The sequence below is a fragment of the Ranitomeya variabilis genome, chromosome 7 (genome assembly GCF_051348905.1).
Source record: "Ranitomeya variabilis isolate aRanVar5 chromosome 7, aRanVar5.hap1, whole genome shotgun sequence".
Taxonomy (NCBI): domain Eukaryota; kingdom Metazoa; phylum Chordata; class Amphibia; order Anura; family Dendrobatidae; genus Ranitomeya; species Ranitomeya variabilis.
In genome coordinates this window covers 89,448,148-89,465,886 of record NC_135238.1, presented here as the reverse complement: position 1 = coordinate 89,465,886, position 17,739 = coordinate 89,448,148, and the positions used below count along the sequence as shown (strand labels likewise).

At 43.9% G+C, this 17,739-nt stretch overlaps 1 protein-coding gene across 3 annotated transcripts in view; it reads left to right on the top strand.

Moving 5' to 3' along the window:
• The window catches only part of PFKL (phosphofructokinase, liver type), a 122,392-nt gene that overhangs the window by 65,216 nt on the left and 39,437 nt on the right, over positions 1-17,739 (top strand). For all 3 annotated transcript variants that reach the window (XM_077275394.1, XM_077275396.1, XM_077275395.1), the window contains 3 exons: positions 8,667-8,792; positions 10,542-10,606; positions 12,292-12,355. In XM_077275394.1, the coding sequence (XP_077131509.1) occupies positions 8,667-8,792; positions 10,542-10,606; positions 12,292-12,355 (255 nt within the window). The remainder of the gene's footprint in view (positions 1-8,666; positions 8,793-10,541; positions 10,607-12,291; positions 12,356-17,739) is intronic.

The window sequence follows — 17,739 nt, the reverse complement described above, 5'->3', positions numbered from 1 at the left end:
TATTAGCAGAGCCAACGTTGCATGCCTCTTTGACTACTTTAATGTTTATAACTAATAACCATGATACTACAATGAGGAGTTCCCTTACCCCCCAACAGGTTACAAATAGAATATTAGTAATTTGGGAGCTTAATTGAGCAAACAAAGCAAGTATTAGCCACTCAATGGCCACTCTTGATGACAGAGTACATCCCATGCATGGAAGCCCCAAGACAGTGAGCTAGCAAGCTTAAAACGCGCCAGCATCCAGGGAGCTCTTCATAAAAACATCCAACTATATTCATACCGTATTAAAATCCACATGGAGTCTTGGATGTGGTGTGAAGTTGGATGTTTTTATGAAGCACTCCTTGGATGCTGGTCTATCTTTTTTTTAATGAGGGAGCCTGATAGCTAAAGTTGGCCTAACATGCGAAAGCTGTGGCTGAAAGTTGATTCAGTAGACATCTACTTTCTCCAATGATCACTCAATTTATATAAAATGATGCCTACACCTAGTATTCATGTGTTCAAATAGGCAGAGCATAGGAAGCTACTGCCACTGGTAGTGGCTCCACTCCCGAAAAACAGAAGTGTTTGGCACACTGCCCAACCCTCATCTCCGACAGCATGATCTGTCGAGGAAGAGTGAGGAGACCTCCTACCAATTATATTGTCCCGACCACTAATCTAGGATTTGTAGCAGTATGATTACCCAATTTTTGAATCCGTCAGGCTGCCTGACTCATTCTTTCGAATTGCCAGTGTCAGAGTTGAGCAAATTTTTCAGAATTTAGTGCCAATTACGATCGGCAGCAAATATTGTTTTTTCAATATTGGCCGAACGCAGCCGAACGTTATTGGAGTCAATGGTAGTAGAAATGAACGAGTATGTTTGGAACTGATCATCAAACATAAATTCGGCATGAATTAGTGTACAAATATGGCATGAATATGGCAAATTCAGATTTGTCGACGGAATCCGAACATTTCCGCTCAACTCTACCTAGAATGAGCTTAGTGCTGTGCACTTGCCCACTGTCGTGGAGGGAGAGGTAACTGATATGTCTGACTTGGCCATAGAGATACATACCATTTGGTGCTGCAATGTAGAAAATACCGTATGTATCGCCCGCTTAAACTAGAACACACACACAAAAGGATCAGCTTTATACATGATGTGATGGCCAATTTGTCACTAGCATGCTCCTGTAGTTCAGTGCTCATCAAGATATAATTTTTATGTAGGACTAGCTGTACTACCCGGCTTCGCCCGGGTTAATGACTGCTGTTAGCAAAATAGAATGTGTTAACAAAAATTTATTCTGCACACAAAAACCACAAAACAAATAGATAGAAATGTAATTATTAAAAGGCAAAAACTAAGCAAATAGAAGCATTTCACAACATATATTAGCTTTGTTATACTGAGAATGTCTTTGTTGCCTATATTAACCAATCAGAGCTCAGGTTAATTAACTGTAGCAAAATAGAAGCTGAGCTGTGATTGGTTGCTATTGGCAGCCTGATAAATCCCCAGCCAACAGGAAGCCCTCCCCCCTGGCAGTATATATTAGCTCACACATACACATAATAGACAGGTCATGTGACTGACAGCTGCCGTATTTCCTATATGGTACATTTGTTGCTCTTGTAGTTTGCTTATTAATCAGATTTTTATTTTTGAAGGACAATACCAGACTTGTGTGTGTTTTAGGGCGAGTTTTATGTGTCAAGTTGTGTGTGTTGAGTTGCGTGTGGCGACATGCATGTAGCGACTTTTGTGAGATGAGTTTTGTGTGGCGACATGCGTGTAGCAACATTTTGTGTGTTGAGTTGCATGTGACAGGTTAGTGTAGCAAGTTGTGTGCAGCAAGATTTGTGCATGGCGAGTTTTGCGCGTGGCGAGTTTTATGTGTGGTGCATTTTGAGTATGTGCAAGTTTTGTGTGAGGCAACTTTTGCATGTGGTGCAACTTTTGTACATGTGGCAATTTTTCTGTGTGTGCAAGTTTTGCATGAGGTGAGTTTTCCATGAGGTGAGTTTTGCACGTGTGGCGAGTTTTGCGTGAGCCTAGTTTTGCATATGGCGAGTTTTGCATGTAGCGAGTTTTGAGTGGTGACTTTTGTGTTTCGACTTTTATGTGGCGAGGTTGGTGTGTGTGTGTGGTGAAATGTGTGCTGAGGGTGGTATATGTGTTCAAGCACGTGGTAGTGTGTGGCGCATTTTGTGTTTGTGTTCATATCCCCGTGTGTGGTGAGTATCCCATGTCGGGGCCCCACCTTAGCAACTGTACGGTATATACTCTTTGTCGCCATCGCTCTCATTCTTTAAGTCCTCATTGTTCACATCTGGCAGCTGTCAATTTTCCTCCAACACTTTTCCCTTCACTTTTTCCCCATTATGTAGATAGGAGCAAAATTGTTTGGTGAATTGGAACGCGCGGGGTTAAAATTTCACCTCACAACATAGCCTATGACGCTCTCGGGGTCCAGACGTGTGACTGTGCAAAATTTTGTGGCTGTAGCTGCGACGGTACAGATGCCAATCCCGGACATACACACATACATACATACACACATTCAGCTTTATATATTAGATATACCTGTATGTAATCTCCTGTATATAGTATATACCTGTGTGTCATCTCACCTATATATAGTATATATCTGTGTGTCATCTCCTGTATATAGTATATACCTGTATGTCATCTCCTCCTATACATAGCATATACCTGTGTCATCTCCTCCTGTATATACTATATACCTGTAGGTAATCTGCTCCTGTATATAGTATATACCTGTGTGTCATCTCCTCCTGTATATAGTATATACCTGTATGTCATCTCCTCCTGTATGTAGTATGTACCTGTATGTCATCTCCTCCTCTATATAGTATATACCTGTGTGTCATCTCTCCTGTATATAGTATATATCTGTGTGTCATCTCCTCCTGTATATAGTATATACCTGTGTGTCATCTCCCCTGTAAATAGTATATACCTGTGTGTCATCTCCTGTATATAGTATATAGCTGTATGCCATCTCCTCCTGTATTAGCCCTCGTTCACACGTTATTTGGTCAGTATTTTTACCTCAGTATTTGTAAGCTAAAATGGCAGCCTGATAAATCCCCAGCCAACAGTAAGCCCACCCCCTGGCAGTATATATTAGCTCACACATACACATAATAGACTGGTCATGTGACTGACAGCTGCCGGATTCCTATATGGTACATTTGTTGCTCTTGTAGTTTGTCTGCTTATTAATCAGATTTTTATTTTTGAAGGATACCAGACTTGTGTGTGTTTTAGGGCGAGTTTCGTGTGTCAAGTTGTGTGTGTTGAGTTGCGTGTGGCGACATGCATGTAGGGACTTTTGTGAGATGAGTTTTGTGTGGCGACATGCGTGTAGCAACTTTTTGTGTGTCGAGTTGCATGTGACAGGTTAGTGTAGCAAGTTGTGTGCAGCAAGTTTTGCGCATGGCGAGTTTTGCGCGTGGCGAGTTTTATGTGTGGTGCCTTTTGAGTATGTGCAAGTTTTGTGTGAGGCAACTTTTGCATGTGTTGCAACTTTTGTGCATGTGGCAATTTTTCTGCGTGTGGCAATTTTTCTGCGTGTGCAAGTTTTGCGTGTGGCGAGTTTTGCACGTGTGGCGAGTTTTGCATGTGGAGAGTTTTGCGCGTGGCGAGTTTTGAGCGGCGACTTTTGTGTTTCTACTTTTATGTGGCGAGGTTGGTGTATGTGTGGTGAAATGTGCACTGAGGGTGGTATATGTGTTCGAGCACGTGGTAGTGTGTGGCGCATTTTGTGTGTGTGTTCATATCCCCGTGGTGGTGTGATTAACCCATGTTGGGGCCCCACCTTAGCAACTGTACAGTATATACTCTTTGGTGCCATCGCTGTCATTCTTTAAGTCCCCCTTGTTCACATCTGGCAGCTGTTAATTTGCCTCCAACACTTTTCCTTTCATTTTTTCCCCATTATGTAGATAGGGGCAAAATTGTTTGGTGACTTGGAAAGCGCGGGGTTAAAATTTCACCTCACAATATAGCTTTGACGCTCTCAGGGTCCAGACGTGTGACTGTGCAAAATTTTGTGCCTGTAGCTGCGACGCCTCCAACACTTTTCCTTTCACTTTTTCCCCATTATGTAGATAGGGGCAAAATTGTTTGGTGAATTGGAAAGCGCGGGGTTAAAATTTCACCTCACAACATAGCCTATGACGCTCTCGGGGTCCAGACGTGTGACTGTGCAAAATTTTGTGGCTGTAGCTGCTACGGTTCAGATGCCAATCCCGGACATACATACATACATACATACATACATACACACACACACACATTCAGCTTTATATATTAGACTAGCTGTACTACCCGGCTTCGCCCGGGTTAATGACTGCTGTTAGCAAAATAGAATGTGTTAACAAAAATTTATTCTGCACACAAAAACCACAAAACAAATAGATAGAAATGTAATTATTAAAAGGCAAAAACTAAGCAAATAGAAGCATTTCACAACATATATTAGCTTTGTTATACTGAGAATGTCTTTGTTGCCTATATTAACCAATCAGAGCTCAGGTTAATTAACTGTAGCAAAATAGAAGCTGAGCTGTGATTGGTTGCTATTGGCAGCCTGATAAATCCCCAGCCAACAGGAAGCCCTCCCCCCTGGCAGTATATATTAGCTCACACATACACATAATAGACAGGTCATGTGACTGACAGCTGCCGTATTTCCTATATGGTACATTTGTTGCTCTTGTAGTTTGCTTATTAATCAGATTTTTATTTTTGAAGGACAATACCAGACTTGTGTGTGTTTTAGGGCGAGTTTTATGTGTCAAGTTGTGTGTGTTGAGTTGCGTGTGGCGACATGCATGTAGCGACTTTTGTGAGATGAGTTTTGTGTGGCGACATGCGTGTAGCAACATTTTGTGTGTTGAGTTGCATGTGACAGGTTAGTGTAGCAAGTTGTGTGCAGCAAGATTTGTGCATGGCGAGTTTTGCGCGTGGCGAGTTTTATGTGTGGTGCATTTTGAGTATGTGCAAGTTTTGTGTGAGGCAACTTTTGCATGTGGTGCAACTTTTGTACATGTGGCAATTTTTCTGTGTGTGCAAGTTTTGCATGAGGTGAGTTTTCCATGAGGTGAGTTTTGCACGTGTGGCGAGTTTTGCGTGAGCCTAGTTTTCCATATGGCGAGTTTTGCATGTAGCGAGTTTTGAGTGGTGACTTTTGTGTTTCGACTTTTATGTGGCGAGGTTGGTGTGTGTGTGTGGTGAAATGTGTGCTGAGGGTGGTATATGTGTTCAAGCACGTGGTAGTGTGTGGCGCATTTTGTGTTTGTGTTCATATCCCCGTGTGTGGTGAGTATCCCATGTCGGGGCCCCACCTTAGCAACTGTACGGTATATACTCTTTGTCGCCATCGCTCTCATTCTTTAAGTCCTCATTGTTCACATCTGGCAGCTGTCAATTTTCCTCCAACACTTTTCCCTTCACTTTTTCCCCATTATGTAGATAGGAGCAAAATTGTTTGGTGAATTGGAACGCGCGGGGTTAAAATTTCACCTCACAACATAGCCTATGACGCTCTCGGGGTCCAGACGTGTGACTGTGCAAAATTTTGTGGCTGTAGCTGCGACGGTACAGATGCCAATCCCGGACATACACACATACATACATACACACATTCAGCTTTATATATTAGATATACCTGTATGTAATCTCCTGTATATAGTATATACCTGTGTGTCATCTCACCTATATATAGTATATATCTGTGTGTCATCTCCTGTATATAGTATATACCTGTATGTCATCTCCTCCTATACATAGCATATACCTGTGTCATCTCCTCCTGTATATACTATATACCTGTAGGTAATCTGCTCCTGTATATAGTATATACCTGTGTGTCATCTCCTCCTGTATATAGTATATACCTGTATGTCATCTCCTCCTGTATGTAGTATGTACCTGTATGTCATCTCCTCCTCTATATAGTATATACCTGTGTGTCATCTCTCCTGTATATAGTATATATCTGTGTGTCATCTCCTCCTGTATATAGTATATACCTGTGTGTCATCTCCCCTGTAAATAGTATATACCTGTGTGTCATCTCCTGTATATAGTATATAGCTGTATGCCATCTCCTCCTGTATTAGCCCTCGTTCACACGTTATTTGGTCAGTATTTTTACCTCAGTATTTGTAAGCTAAAATGGCAGCCTGATAAATCCCCAGCCAACAGTAAGCCCACCCCCTGGCAGTATATATTAGCTCACACATACACATAATAGACTGGTCATGTGACTGACAGCTGCCGGATTCCTATATGGTACATTTGTTGCTCTTGTAGTTTGTCTGCTTATTAATCAGATTTTTATTTTTGAAGGATACCAGACTTGTGTGTGTTTTAGGGCGAGTTTCGTGTGTCAAGTTGTGTGTGTTGAGTTGCGTGTGGCGACATGCATGTAGGGACTTTTGTGAGATGAGTTTTGTGTGGCGACATGCGTGTAGCAACTTTTTGTGTGTCGAGTTGCATGTGACAGGTTAGTGTAGCAAGTTGTGTGCAGCAAGTTTTGCGCATGGCGAGTTTTGCGCGTGGCGAGTTTTATGTGTGGTGCCTTTTGAGTATGTGCAAGTTTTGTGTGAGGCAACTTTTGCATGTGTTGCAACTTTTGTGCATGTGGCAATTTTTCTGCGTGTGGCAATTTTTCTGCGTGTGCAAGTTTTGCGTGTGGCGAGTTTTGCACGTGTGGCGAGTTTTGCATGTGGAGAGTTTTGCGCGTGGCGAGTTTTGAGCGGCGACTTTTGTGTTTCTACTTTTATGTGGCGAGGTTGGTGTATGTGTGGTGAAATGTGCACTGAGGGTGGTATATGTGTTCGAGCACGTGGTAGTGTGTGGCGCATTTTGTGTGTGTGTTCATATCCCCGTGGTGGTGTGATTATCCCATGTTGGGGCCCCACCTTAGCAACTGTACAGTATATACTCTTTGGTGCCATCGCTGTCATTCTTTAAGTCCCCCTTGTTCACATCTGGCAGCTGTTAATTTGCCTCCAACACTTTTCCTTTCATTTTTTCCCCATTATGTAGATAGGGGCAAAATTGTTTGGTGACTTGGAAAGCGCGGGGTTAAAATTTCACCTCACAATATAGCTTTGACGCTCTCAGGGTCCAGACGTGTGACTGTGCAAAATTTTGTGCCTGTAGCTGCGACGCCTCCAACACTTTTCCTTTCACTTTTTCCCCATTATGTAGATAGGGGCAAAATTGTTTGGTGAATTGGAAAGCGCGGGGTTAAAATTTCACCTCACAACATAGCCTATGACGCTCTCGGGGTCCAGACGTGTGACTGTGCAAAATTTTGTGGCTGTAGCTGCTACGGTTCAGATGCCAATCCCGGACATACATACATACATACATACATACACACACACACACATTCAGCTTTATATATTAGATGATCCAGGTTTTCATTAGATAAATCATGTTTCTGATTTACTTTTATCTAATAAAGATGAAGAATAATTGCAATGAATGATAACTATGTATCTTCTTTGTAAGTTAATTTAATATATAATTCAAGATTTTTCTATTCTTCATCTTCTCCTCCGTCAGCACTTACTTATACCTCTGTGGGGCCCTTCATACCACACAACTCCACGGCAGAATCCACGCTTTACATGCAGATTGTGTTGAAGATTTCACCTTTTGAAGATCTGCAGCATTCCTTTTTAATTGCCTTTAAAAAAAAAAGCAATTATTGCAGATTTTTATTTTTGTAGAGCCACAATCCACCACATCTGAAAGTCTGTTTCTGCGTACTATAAACCACACATGATTACAGTCAATGGCAAGTGTAGAAACATGGGGGTCAGTGGGTGCTCTCATCCACTGTCCCGGCTGTCTTGAGAAAGACTGCGTGGACCAGGGCTCATACCACTAAACGCCTGCTCTCTGTCCTTGTGGGCAGAATATTACACAGACAACAGAGGGTGAGGGTAAAACAGTGTGTCAATAATTTATTGAACCACCAACACACCATAGCATATAGAACAGTCCCAGCAAATAACCAAAAAGGTGCAAATTACAGAGTTTCACCCTTCCGCATTTGGTGGGCCCCCACAGCGTGGAGGTAACAACAAGCTTAGGAAGCTGAGAGCAGTGAGGTATGTGGCCAGGTGACCCAATTGTCCCAACTTGGATTCTTGGATTCAAGCTTTAATCATACACATCACTTCCTGTCCTCCATGCGGCTCACAATCTAATTTACCTATGTCAGATGCAAACACTATCCAATATGTTCTTATTGCATGGAAAAAATTGGAGATTTCTAGAATAAAACACACTTTGGAGCATAGAAACTCCATACAGGTGCTACCATGGTTGTACAGATCCTAAGACCTAAGCCCTTCACAGCAACACTTTTCACGACTGAGCCAAACAACTTCACGCGTAGATTGACTAAATTTACATACATAGCTGAATCTGTTGATGGAGTTCTATGTATGTTTAAGGTAAAACTGTAACAGATCCGACCCATCATAACAATCAAAGTGCAAAAATACAATATCAACTTTTCAGTATGTATGTGCTCGATCTCCAAAAAATAAAATAAATTCCGGAAAGCATGTTTTTAAAGGTTTTATTATTTAAAATGTTTTTCTTTTTACTACAGAGCAGTAAAATGGGCATGGAAGCAGTTATTGCCTTGATGGAAGCAACTCCAGAAACTCCAGCCTGCGTGGTTAGTCTGTCTGGTAACCAGTCAGTTCGGCTGCCATTGATGGAGTGCGTTCAAGTGGTCGGTATCTTTACCAGTCTTACATTTTTGCAGATTTGTTGAGATGTTAAAAACTCCAGTTGTTGGTCTTTTAAATTTTGTTTCATGGTCTGGAAAAAGTGATTGTTACAAAATAGAAGTAAGCCAAGCAATGGAAATGAAGGCCAAGTGTGGCTACAGGCTCCAGCATTCCACATCATTATACACTTTCTGTGCTGATTCAGCGAGGAAGTTCAGATGGCCTTATTGTAGAAGCAGCTAAACAATGACCACTACATCCCTTCAGTGGTGTTCTCAGTCATATTCCTTACTACTAGACACTGCTCAGCAGTGGGAACAATAATGCCAGAAGGACGGCACATGACTGTAAGGCTGTGTGCACACGTAGCATTTTTGCTACCCGGTTTTTCACAGGACCTGAAGGGTTTTCTGATGCCAACAAACTGAATGAGAATCCTAAAGTCTCATTCACTAGTTGCTTATTTGTAATTTGCAGATAGTGCAGCTTGTCGATTCCTTCATCTTTTTTCCAGTTTTTTTCAAACACTGACTTTAATGAAGTCAGTTAAAAATGCTATAAAAATGCAGGTCTAAAAATCATGGCCTGTTTGCTGTGTTTTTACTTGTGATTTTTGCATGTGTTTTTAGACCGCAGTGAATGCTATAGAGATAGATAATAGATATAGACAGACATAATTACATAATCCCCGGCATATTATAAAATGGAGCTTATTGACTGCTTTTTATGATTAAATAAATTAAAAAACTACGTAGGGTCCACCCCATTTTTTTGTAACCAGCCAAGGTAAAGCAGACAGTTGTGAGCTGATATTATCAGGCAGGGAAGGTCCATGGTTATTGGACCCTTTTCAGCCTAAAAATACCAGACCGCATCCGCCCCAGAAGTAAAGTATCACATTAGATTGGCTCTTTGCCCGCCTCTTCCAGATTGCCCTAGCTTGTTGGCAGTTGCGGTATTAGGGAATTGGGGTTGATGTCAGCTGTGTAATGTCCAAAACACAGCTGATATCAAGCCCTGGTGCTAGTGTCTAGACACCCCACTACTAGCTCAATAAGAAAAACACACACAAAAATACTTTATTGAAATAAACACCTCTCTACATTATCCCTCGTTCACCAATTTATTATAAAGTAAAGTTCCCATGCAGGACTGCCATAGTCCACCTAAACCGACATAGTCCAGAGCACACAGTGACTAGGCACGTCTGAAGAGCAGTGATGTCATTAACTTAGTAATGTCACTGATCTTCAGATGTTCCTGGTCACGGGAATACAGAGCAGCGGCTGTAACCGCGCCCCAAGTCCTGACTGACAGCCAGACCCAATACAGCACCATTGTCACTCAGGGATGGGAGGGCTGCTCTGTGTACTCAGAGCGGTGACTGAACCCGTGCTGGTGCCTCCCCAGTGACCGAACCCCGACCGATGCCAGGGAGAATAAAGTTTATTTTCTCCACGCAGAGTCCAGCTAAGTGCAGGGACTGGGAAGGTCAGTAATGCTGTTAACCTCCAGATTGCGCCCATATAAGCAGGTTCATAGGGTTTTAGCTGGTTACAGGTTCCTTTTGACACCACTGATTGACTGCAACTTTCTCTGCTTGTAAGCAAAGATCGGAGGGATTGTCAGAGCTTTAGCGCTGGATCGATGAGAGATTGGCGATAGTATTTTTCTTGCAGTTTTATAACATTTCTTAAAGGTTGTATTTATTTAGGTTCAACGAATAGTAATATGCTTTGTCTTTATTTCAGACAAAAGACGTACAAAAAGCTATGGAAGAGAAAAGGTTTGAAGAAGCAATTCAGCTGCGAGGAAGGTAAGGCACTTATTATAAGTTGGTTGCAAAGGAGGCAATTATTTTGCATAGTTGATATGCTGCACAGTGCTAGTGAACTATCATAACCATATAAACTATGTCTTCGATTCATCAAAGCTATTTTGACAGAATTCTGGCCTTAAGCGCTTTGGGAACTCCGAGTTGCTCACGAATCTTGCAACTTTTTGCATTACACAACCGTTTCTCCCAGCACCTCCAATTGATAATGAGCTGTGGTGTTCCTTACACTAGAAGTCTTATGCCAGTCAAGGACTAGCATAAGATTTGTGATGAGGTGCACGGAGGCACACGCCACTTGTCAGATGCTCTTGATTCATTAGGAGGTGTAGGCCTCTTAATGAATCATGGGTCTCTGACTCCTACATGCCCCCTCAAGACCAAGCGAGAAAATCGCCCATCCTGATGAATTGGGGCCCTTGTCTTCACATCAAAGATGCTATCATTGGTAAAGGATATGGACACCCTGTTGGTGACAACACATTTTTTTAAATGGGTTGTCCAGGCTCAAGTTTTGATGACCTATTCAGTGTATAGGTCATCAATATCACATTGATTGAGTCTGACACCAGGTATTACCACATACCACTTATTTGCGCCGGTGGTGCCACTGTGTAGTTCCCACTGCCAAGCAGTGCAGAACAGCTCCTATTCAAAAGAAGCTGTTATGTAGTTATTTGTCACTAGACCATTACATCTCCCTCATGAAGCTGGATATATGGACATACAGGCCTCTCAAAGCTAAATCCTTAGATACTTTTATATCTTCTATTTGTGATATCCCTAAGCTGCAAATTCCTAATTTCAAAATGGGGTCTCTTGTGGGGTGTTTCCACTGTTTAGTCACATCAGGGGCTCTCCAAACGCTCGCAGACTATTCCATCAAAGTCTGCTTTCTAAGTCATCACTCCTTCCCTTCCGAGCCTTGCCGTGCACTCAAAAATAGTTTTCCCCCACATATGGGGTATTGGCGTATTCAAGAGAAATTGCACAACACATTTTGGGGTCCATTTTCTCCTGTTACCTTTTGTGAAAATAAAAAAAAGAATTGGGCCTAAAACAATTTTTTTGGGGAAAAAGTTAAATGTTCATTTTTTACTGCCACATTGCTTTCATTCTTGTGAAGCGTCTGAAGGGTTAAAAAAAACTTCTTGAATGTGGTTTTGAGGACTTTGAGGGGTGAGGTTTTTAGGATGGTGTCATCACTTTTGGGTATTTTCTGTCATTTTCTAACTCCTCAAAGTCACTTGAGATGTGATGAGGTCCCCCCAAAAAATGGTTTTGTAAATTTTGTTGGAAAAATGAGAAATCGCTGATCAACTTTTAACCCTTATATTTTTGTTAGGAACATCTATGTTTCAAAGATTGTGCTGATATAAAGTAGACATGTGGGAAATGTTATTTATTGGTTTGTGTGACATAACTCTCTGATTTAAGATAAAATTTCTGATTTTTTTCACAAATAAACGCAAGTCATAACGAACAAATTTTATTTATGACATATTGTACTTCTGTCATGAAGTATAATATGTCACGAAAAAACAATCTCCGCATCAGAACTGAATAATTTGGCCTGGTCATAAAGGCGAAAACTGGCTTGAGGGTGAAGGGGTTAAATCAAGCGAAAATGTTCTTACTGTACAAAATATTTTTTTTTTTTTTTTTAGGAGTTTTGAAAATAACTGGAACATTTACAAGCTGCTTTCACACCACAAGCCATCTGTAGAGAAGGTAATGCGTTGTTTTCTACCTACCATCTTCAGTTCTTAAGCACTAATGAGTGTATCCACCGTTTAAATGAAGGTTTTTTTCCCATGTAAAATGTTGCCATCAAGTTTATGGAAGGAACCTATAATGTCCAGAAACTATATTTACCTGCAGATATAGGGTCAGTCTGCAGATAAATAGTGTTAAAATCATGTTAGGCCGTCATACTGGAAGCACAGCTACAAGCAGAAAATTAAAACGCGTTCACATTCTCAATGAGTGTGTTGGGGAGTGAGTGGTGACTACTTGAGCCGCTGCTCCAGTAAAGTGGCCCAACGTGATTTTAACTCTGTTTATCTGCAGACTAAGCAAATATCTATGACACATCTCACTCTAGGGGAATCTATATCAAGAGGATTGCACCATAAGTGTACTCAAGTTATAGCCTGGAGTACATTGCTGCTGTAATTTCCACCACTTTTGAGGCTAGAATTATAGGGGTTGTCTACTACTAGGACACCCCCTTGATCAAAATGGTCAGCCCCGATAAAATAATAAAGCCTATACTCTCCTCCCGTGACCGCGCTGTTCCAGCGGTATCTTTAACTTCTTTAGGGTACTGTCACACAATGGCACTTTGATCGCTCCGACGGCACGATCCGTGACGTTGCAGCGTCGCTTGATTATCGCTCCAACGTCGTAGACTGCGGTCACACTTTGCAATGCACGGCGCTGGAGCGATAATTTCATGACGTAGTTGCGATGTAGAAGTCATACGGGACATTGGGAATATCGTGCACACCTTTGTTACACGCTGCGATCATGCCGCCACAGCGGGACACTTGACAACGAAATAAAGTTTCAAACGATCTGCTATGACGTACGATTCTCAGCGGGGTCCCTGATCGCAGTAGCGTGTCAGACACAGCGATATCGTAACTATATCGCTGGAACGTCACGGATCGTGCCGTTGTAGCGACCAAAGTGCCACTGTGTGACAGTACCCTTAAAGGGAACCTGATAGCAGGATTGTGCTGAGTAGCCTACTGACAGTGTTTTATACTGATAAAAATGATACCTTGGTTGATAACATCTGTCTTGTGGTTGTTTAATCTTTATTTTAAATTTTGAGCTAATGATATGCTCATGCTACGAGGCGGCCTTGGGGGAGGCTTCATGGTTGGGGTGGGGCTAGGGTTCGGGTTCTAGCTAGGATTATGGTTGGGTTAGGGTTGGGGCTGGGGTTAGATCTAGTGTTGGGGCTCGGGTTGGAGTTAGGGTTGTGTTGGGGTTAGTGTTGTGTTAAGGGATGGGGTTAGGGGTGTCATGAGGTTACGGCTCTATTAGGGTTGGAGTTAGAATTGGGGGGGTTTCCACTGTTTAGGTACATCAGGGGGTCTCCAAACACGACATGGCACCCGCAATTGATTCCAGCCAATTTTGCGTTCAAAAAGTCAAACTGTGCTCCCTCCCTTCTGAGCCCTGCTATTCGCCCAAACAGTGGCTTACCCCCACAAATGGGTTATCCGCGTACTCAGGAGAAAGTGTACAACAAATTTTGTGGTCCACTTGCTCCTGATACCCTTGTAAAAATTAAAAAAGTTTGGTTCCAAAGTAAAAAAATTTGGGAAAAAAGTAAAATGTTCATTTCTCCTTCGCCACATTGGGGGACACAGAACCATGGGTGTTATGCTGCTGTCGCTAGGAGGCTGACACTAAGTTGAGACAAAAAAAGTTAGCTCCTCCCCTGCAGTATACACCCTCATGCTGACTTCCAGAGACCCAGTTCAAGCTTAGTGTCTGTAGGAGTCACACAGGGTCTGCTATTCAGACCAGAATTTTTTTATTTTTTACTATCTTAACTTTTTTACCTGGATGAAGAGAGCGACGGAACCTTTCAAGGTTCCGATCTCCCCGAACCAACAACAGATGAGCATAGAGAGTGTCGCCTGTCCGTATCCTCTCCTGCGACGTGAGATGCCACTTCCTGAGCTGATTCTAGGGGCGATGGGCCCCTTCAAGGGCACCGATCTCCCCCCTCCCTTAACAGATGAGCACATGGAGTGTCACCTCCACGTATCCTCTTCTGCAGCCAGGCCTATTGCCGGACATTTTGCCCTGCCCACCAGGTTATACCCTCGGATGCTCAGAGGCACTCTCCATTGTGGCATCCGTGCAGCCCCCACTGCATCACCACTGAAAAGAGCGGATGATGGAAGGAGGCGGATGGTTTCTCTCCACCCCCCTTTTAAGGGGATGGTGGATGGAGGCTCCCCCAACCCTGCACCGTCCTGACTACCCCGGGCACAGCTCTGACCTTCAGCATCTGCCATCCCCTTCATATCGGGGTAAGTGCCAGCCGGGAGAGGTCGTTTTTCGGCGGTGATAGGAGGGCTCCATAACGGCAGGGTCCCCACAGGGCTCCGCGGCATCTTTCCCGGCGGTCCGCGGGTGCGCGCCGGCCGAAGCCATAAATTTAGTCCCCGGCTTCGGCCTAGTGTAGGCCGCATCCCGATAGGCCCCGCCCACTGCTCGCATCATTCCAGTGGCTCCGCCCACAGACCTGTCACTTCTCGCTCTATGCGAGAGTGTCTCCCAAATCTCGGCAGCCATCTTCCCTGCACAGCACCGCTCTGCTCCGGCTGCCTTTTCTGCACATGTCAGCAGCCGGTCTTCTCCCCTACTCAGCGCGCCGCCTCATCTGATTGCGGGACACAGGACCTCGGTAAGGAGACTGCACTAGGTGCTTCCCTGCAGCTTTACCCCACATCGCTTCCCCTAGCAGTATTTTTTACTTATATTGGGGTGCATCATGTCGCAGTCAAGGGCTAAAAAGGCTACAAAGGTACATACCACCTTTTTCACTGCGTGTACCACCTGCCAGGCTCCTCTCCCTCGGCCTCAAAGCTCCCCTCTCTGCTCAGCCTGTGATGCCCAATGTGCCCAGGAGCCCTCCGCCGCTACCGACCCCAGTGTATCTAGCCCCCCCGAGTGGGCCGTGTCACTGTCACAATCCATGGCTTCGTTGGCCAAAGCGAGCGGGGCACTCGTTTACCTGGGTTAAGAGACCCCTCCCTTACAGGGGAATCATCGGCCAGCAGGGGCCGCTCTCACCTGAAGGAGGTACAGACATCCAAAAAACGGATCTGCACTACCTCTCCTGAGCATTCACCACGCCATTCAGCCTCTGGTAGCTCCACTTCTCGCTCACCCTCTCCAGGGGCTCATAGCGATCATGACTCTGAGTATGAGTCTGAGTCATCCTTGGACCTGGATTCTTCGGAGTTTCAATCGACTGTGGATTCCCTCATTGAAGCTGTCAATCACGCGCTAAAGATTGATGATGACCCTAATTCGGCTCCGGATCATACGGTATCTTTTAAAAGAACCAAGCGATCCCATAGGGTGTTCGCCTCTCACCCGGATTTTTTAGATATAGTCCGGCGACACAGGGAGCGACCGGATAAGCGCTTTACGGGAAAAAAAGGCCCTGGAAACGAAGTATCCCTTTTCCGCACATCTTGTCAAAGATTGGACGGAACCTCCACTAGTAGATCCTCCGGTATCGCGTTTTGCTACTAAAACGCTTTTATCCGTACCTAATGGGGCGTCGATTAAAAATCCCACAGAACGCCAGATTGATTCCCTGGCTCGCTCAGTGTATGAAGCCTCAGGTTCCTCTCTATCCCCTTCCTTCGCTGCGGCATGGGTTGCAAAAGTAATGGTTTTCTGGACAGATGCCCTTGCAAAATCCATTCAGGACCAGGCTCTTCCGTCTGAGGCGGCGGATCTCGCCAAACAAATCGCTATGGCTGGAGACTGTGATGTACGTGTCTTTAGACGCAGCAAACTGCGGCAATTGCTGCCTCAAACGCGTCACCATTAGGAGAGCACTATGGCTTAGAGAGTGGCGCGCGGATTCCTCTTCTAAATAGTCTCTGATTTCCCTGCCTTTTCAGAGCGGACGGCTGTTTGGAGAAAAATTAGACCAGCTTATTTCCGATGCTACAGGAGGGAAAAGCAAATTCCTCCCGCAGCACAGGCCTAAAACTGCTTTTCAGCGTCAGCAATATTTTCGCTTTCGGCCCTTTCGCAGTAGCCCATTCTGGTCCTCCTCCACAGCCTCGTCCAGATCAGAACGATCTCCACGTACAGACAGAGACCCTCGGCCCGCTTACAGGCCGAATCAGTCCTGGCGAGGTAAGCCTAGGCAACCCAGAACCAGGGGATCCAGGCCCTCCAGATTTCCTTCACAATGACTCCGGGAGTCTTCCGGTCGACACCACCAAAGTAGGCGGACTCCTGCTTCTCTTTCAACATGTCTGGCTTTCCGTCATCCACGACGAATGGGTCAGAGACCTGGTGTCTTCTGGTTACAAAATAGAATTCTCTGCCTCTCCGGCACGGTTTTTTCCCTCTCGTCTCCCAAGTTCAGGAGCTCAGTTTCGCGCACTTCACCGCGCCATCGAATCTCTCCGCCGAAACGGGGTCATTGTTCCGGTCCCAAAACACGAGAGATTCAGAGGTTTTTACTCAAACCTCTTCGTCGTTCCAAAAAAGGACGGGACGGTGCGCCCTATTTTGGATCTACGTTAAATGAACAAGGAAACCAGTATCACTCCAATTATGCACACCACGTAGTCACAATAAAGCATAATGTTTAGAAAAACACAGGATTTTATTGAAACACACTAATAAAACATATTTAAAAACAGACAAAAGACCCCGTCCATGCCAGAAAAAAGGTAAACAGTAAATACAATGATATGTACATACAAAGTATTATACCCCTGCCTGCATATAAAGGATGAAGTGGAAATCATAAATAGTAATTATGGAGAAACACCAAGCTAACCAGCATGGGGCAAGTAGCCACCTGAACGGTACCCAATGCATATATGGCTCATGGGACGCTAGTATAAATGCAATATAGATTAACCCAAGGGTGAAATCCCAAGGCACAGGAGGTGGACGGAGGGCAAAAAGCCCAAAAGTCACACCACCAACAAACACCCAGAATATACTAGAGCAGGGGTTACCGCATGCATTGGCCCCTCTCCTGCCTGTTTGTGCCTGCCTGCCTGCCTCTCCACGGACTTCATATTGGAGTTCACCTCGCTCTGCGGTAACCCCTGCTCTAATGTACATATCATTGTATTTACTGTTTACCTTTTTTCTGGCATGGACGGGGTCTTTTGTCTGTTTTTAAATATGTTTTATTAGTGTGTTTCAATAAAATCCTGTGTTTTTTCTAAACATTATGCTTTATTGTGACTACGTGGTGTGCATAATTGGAGTGATACTGGTTTCCTTGTTCATTTAACATAGTTGTTTTATCACTCGCTTGCACCCCGTATGATACTAGATATCATTTATAGAATCATCTGTATTGTGGCGGTGCACCTTGC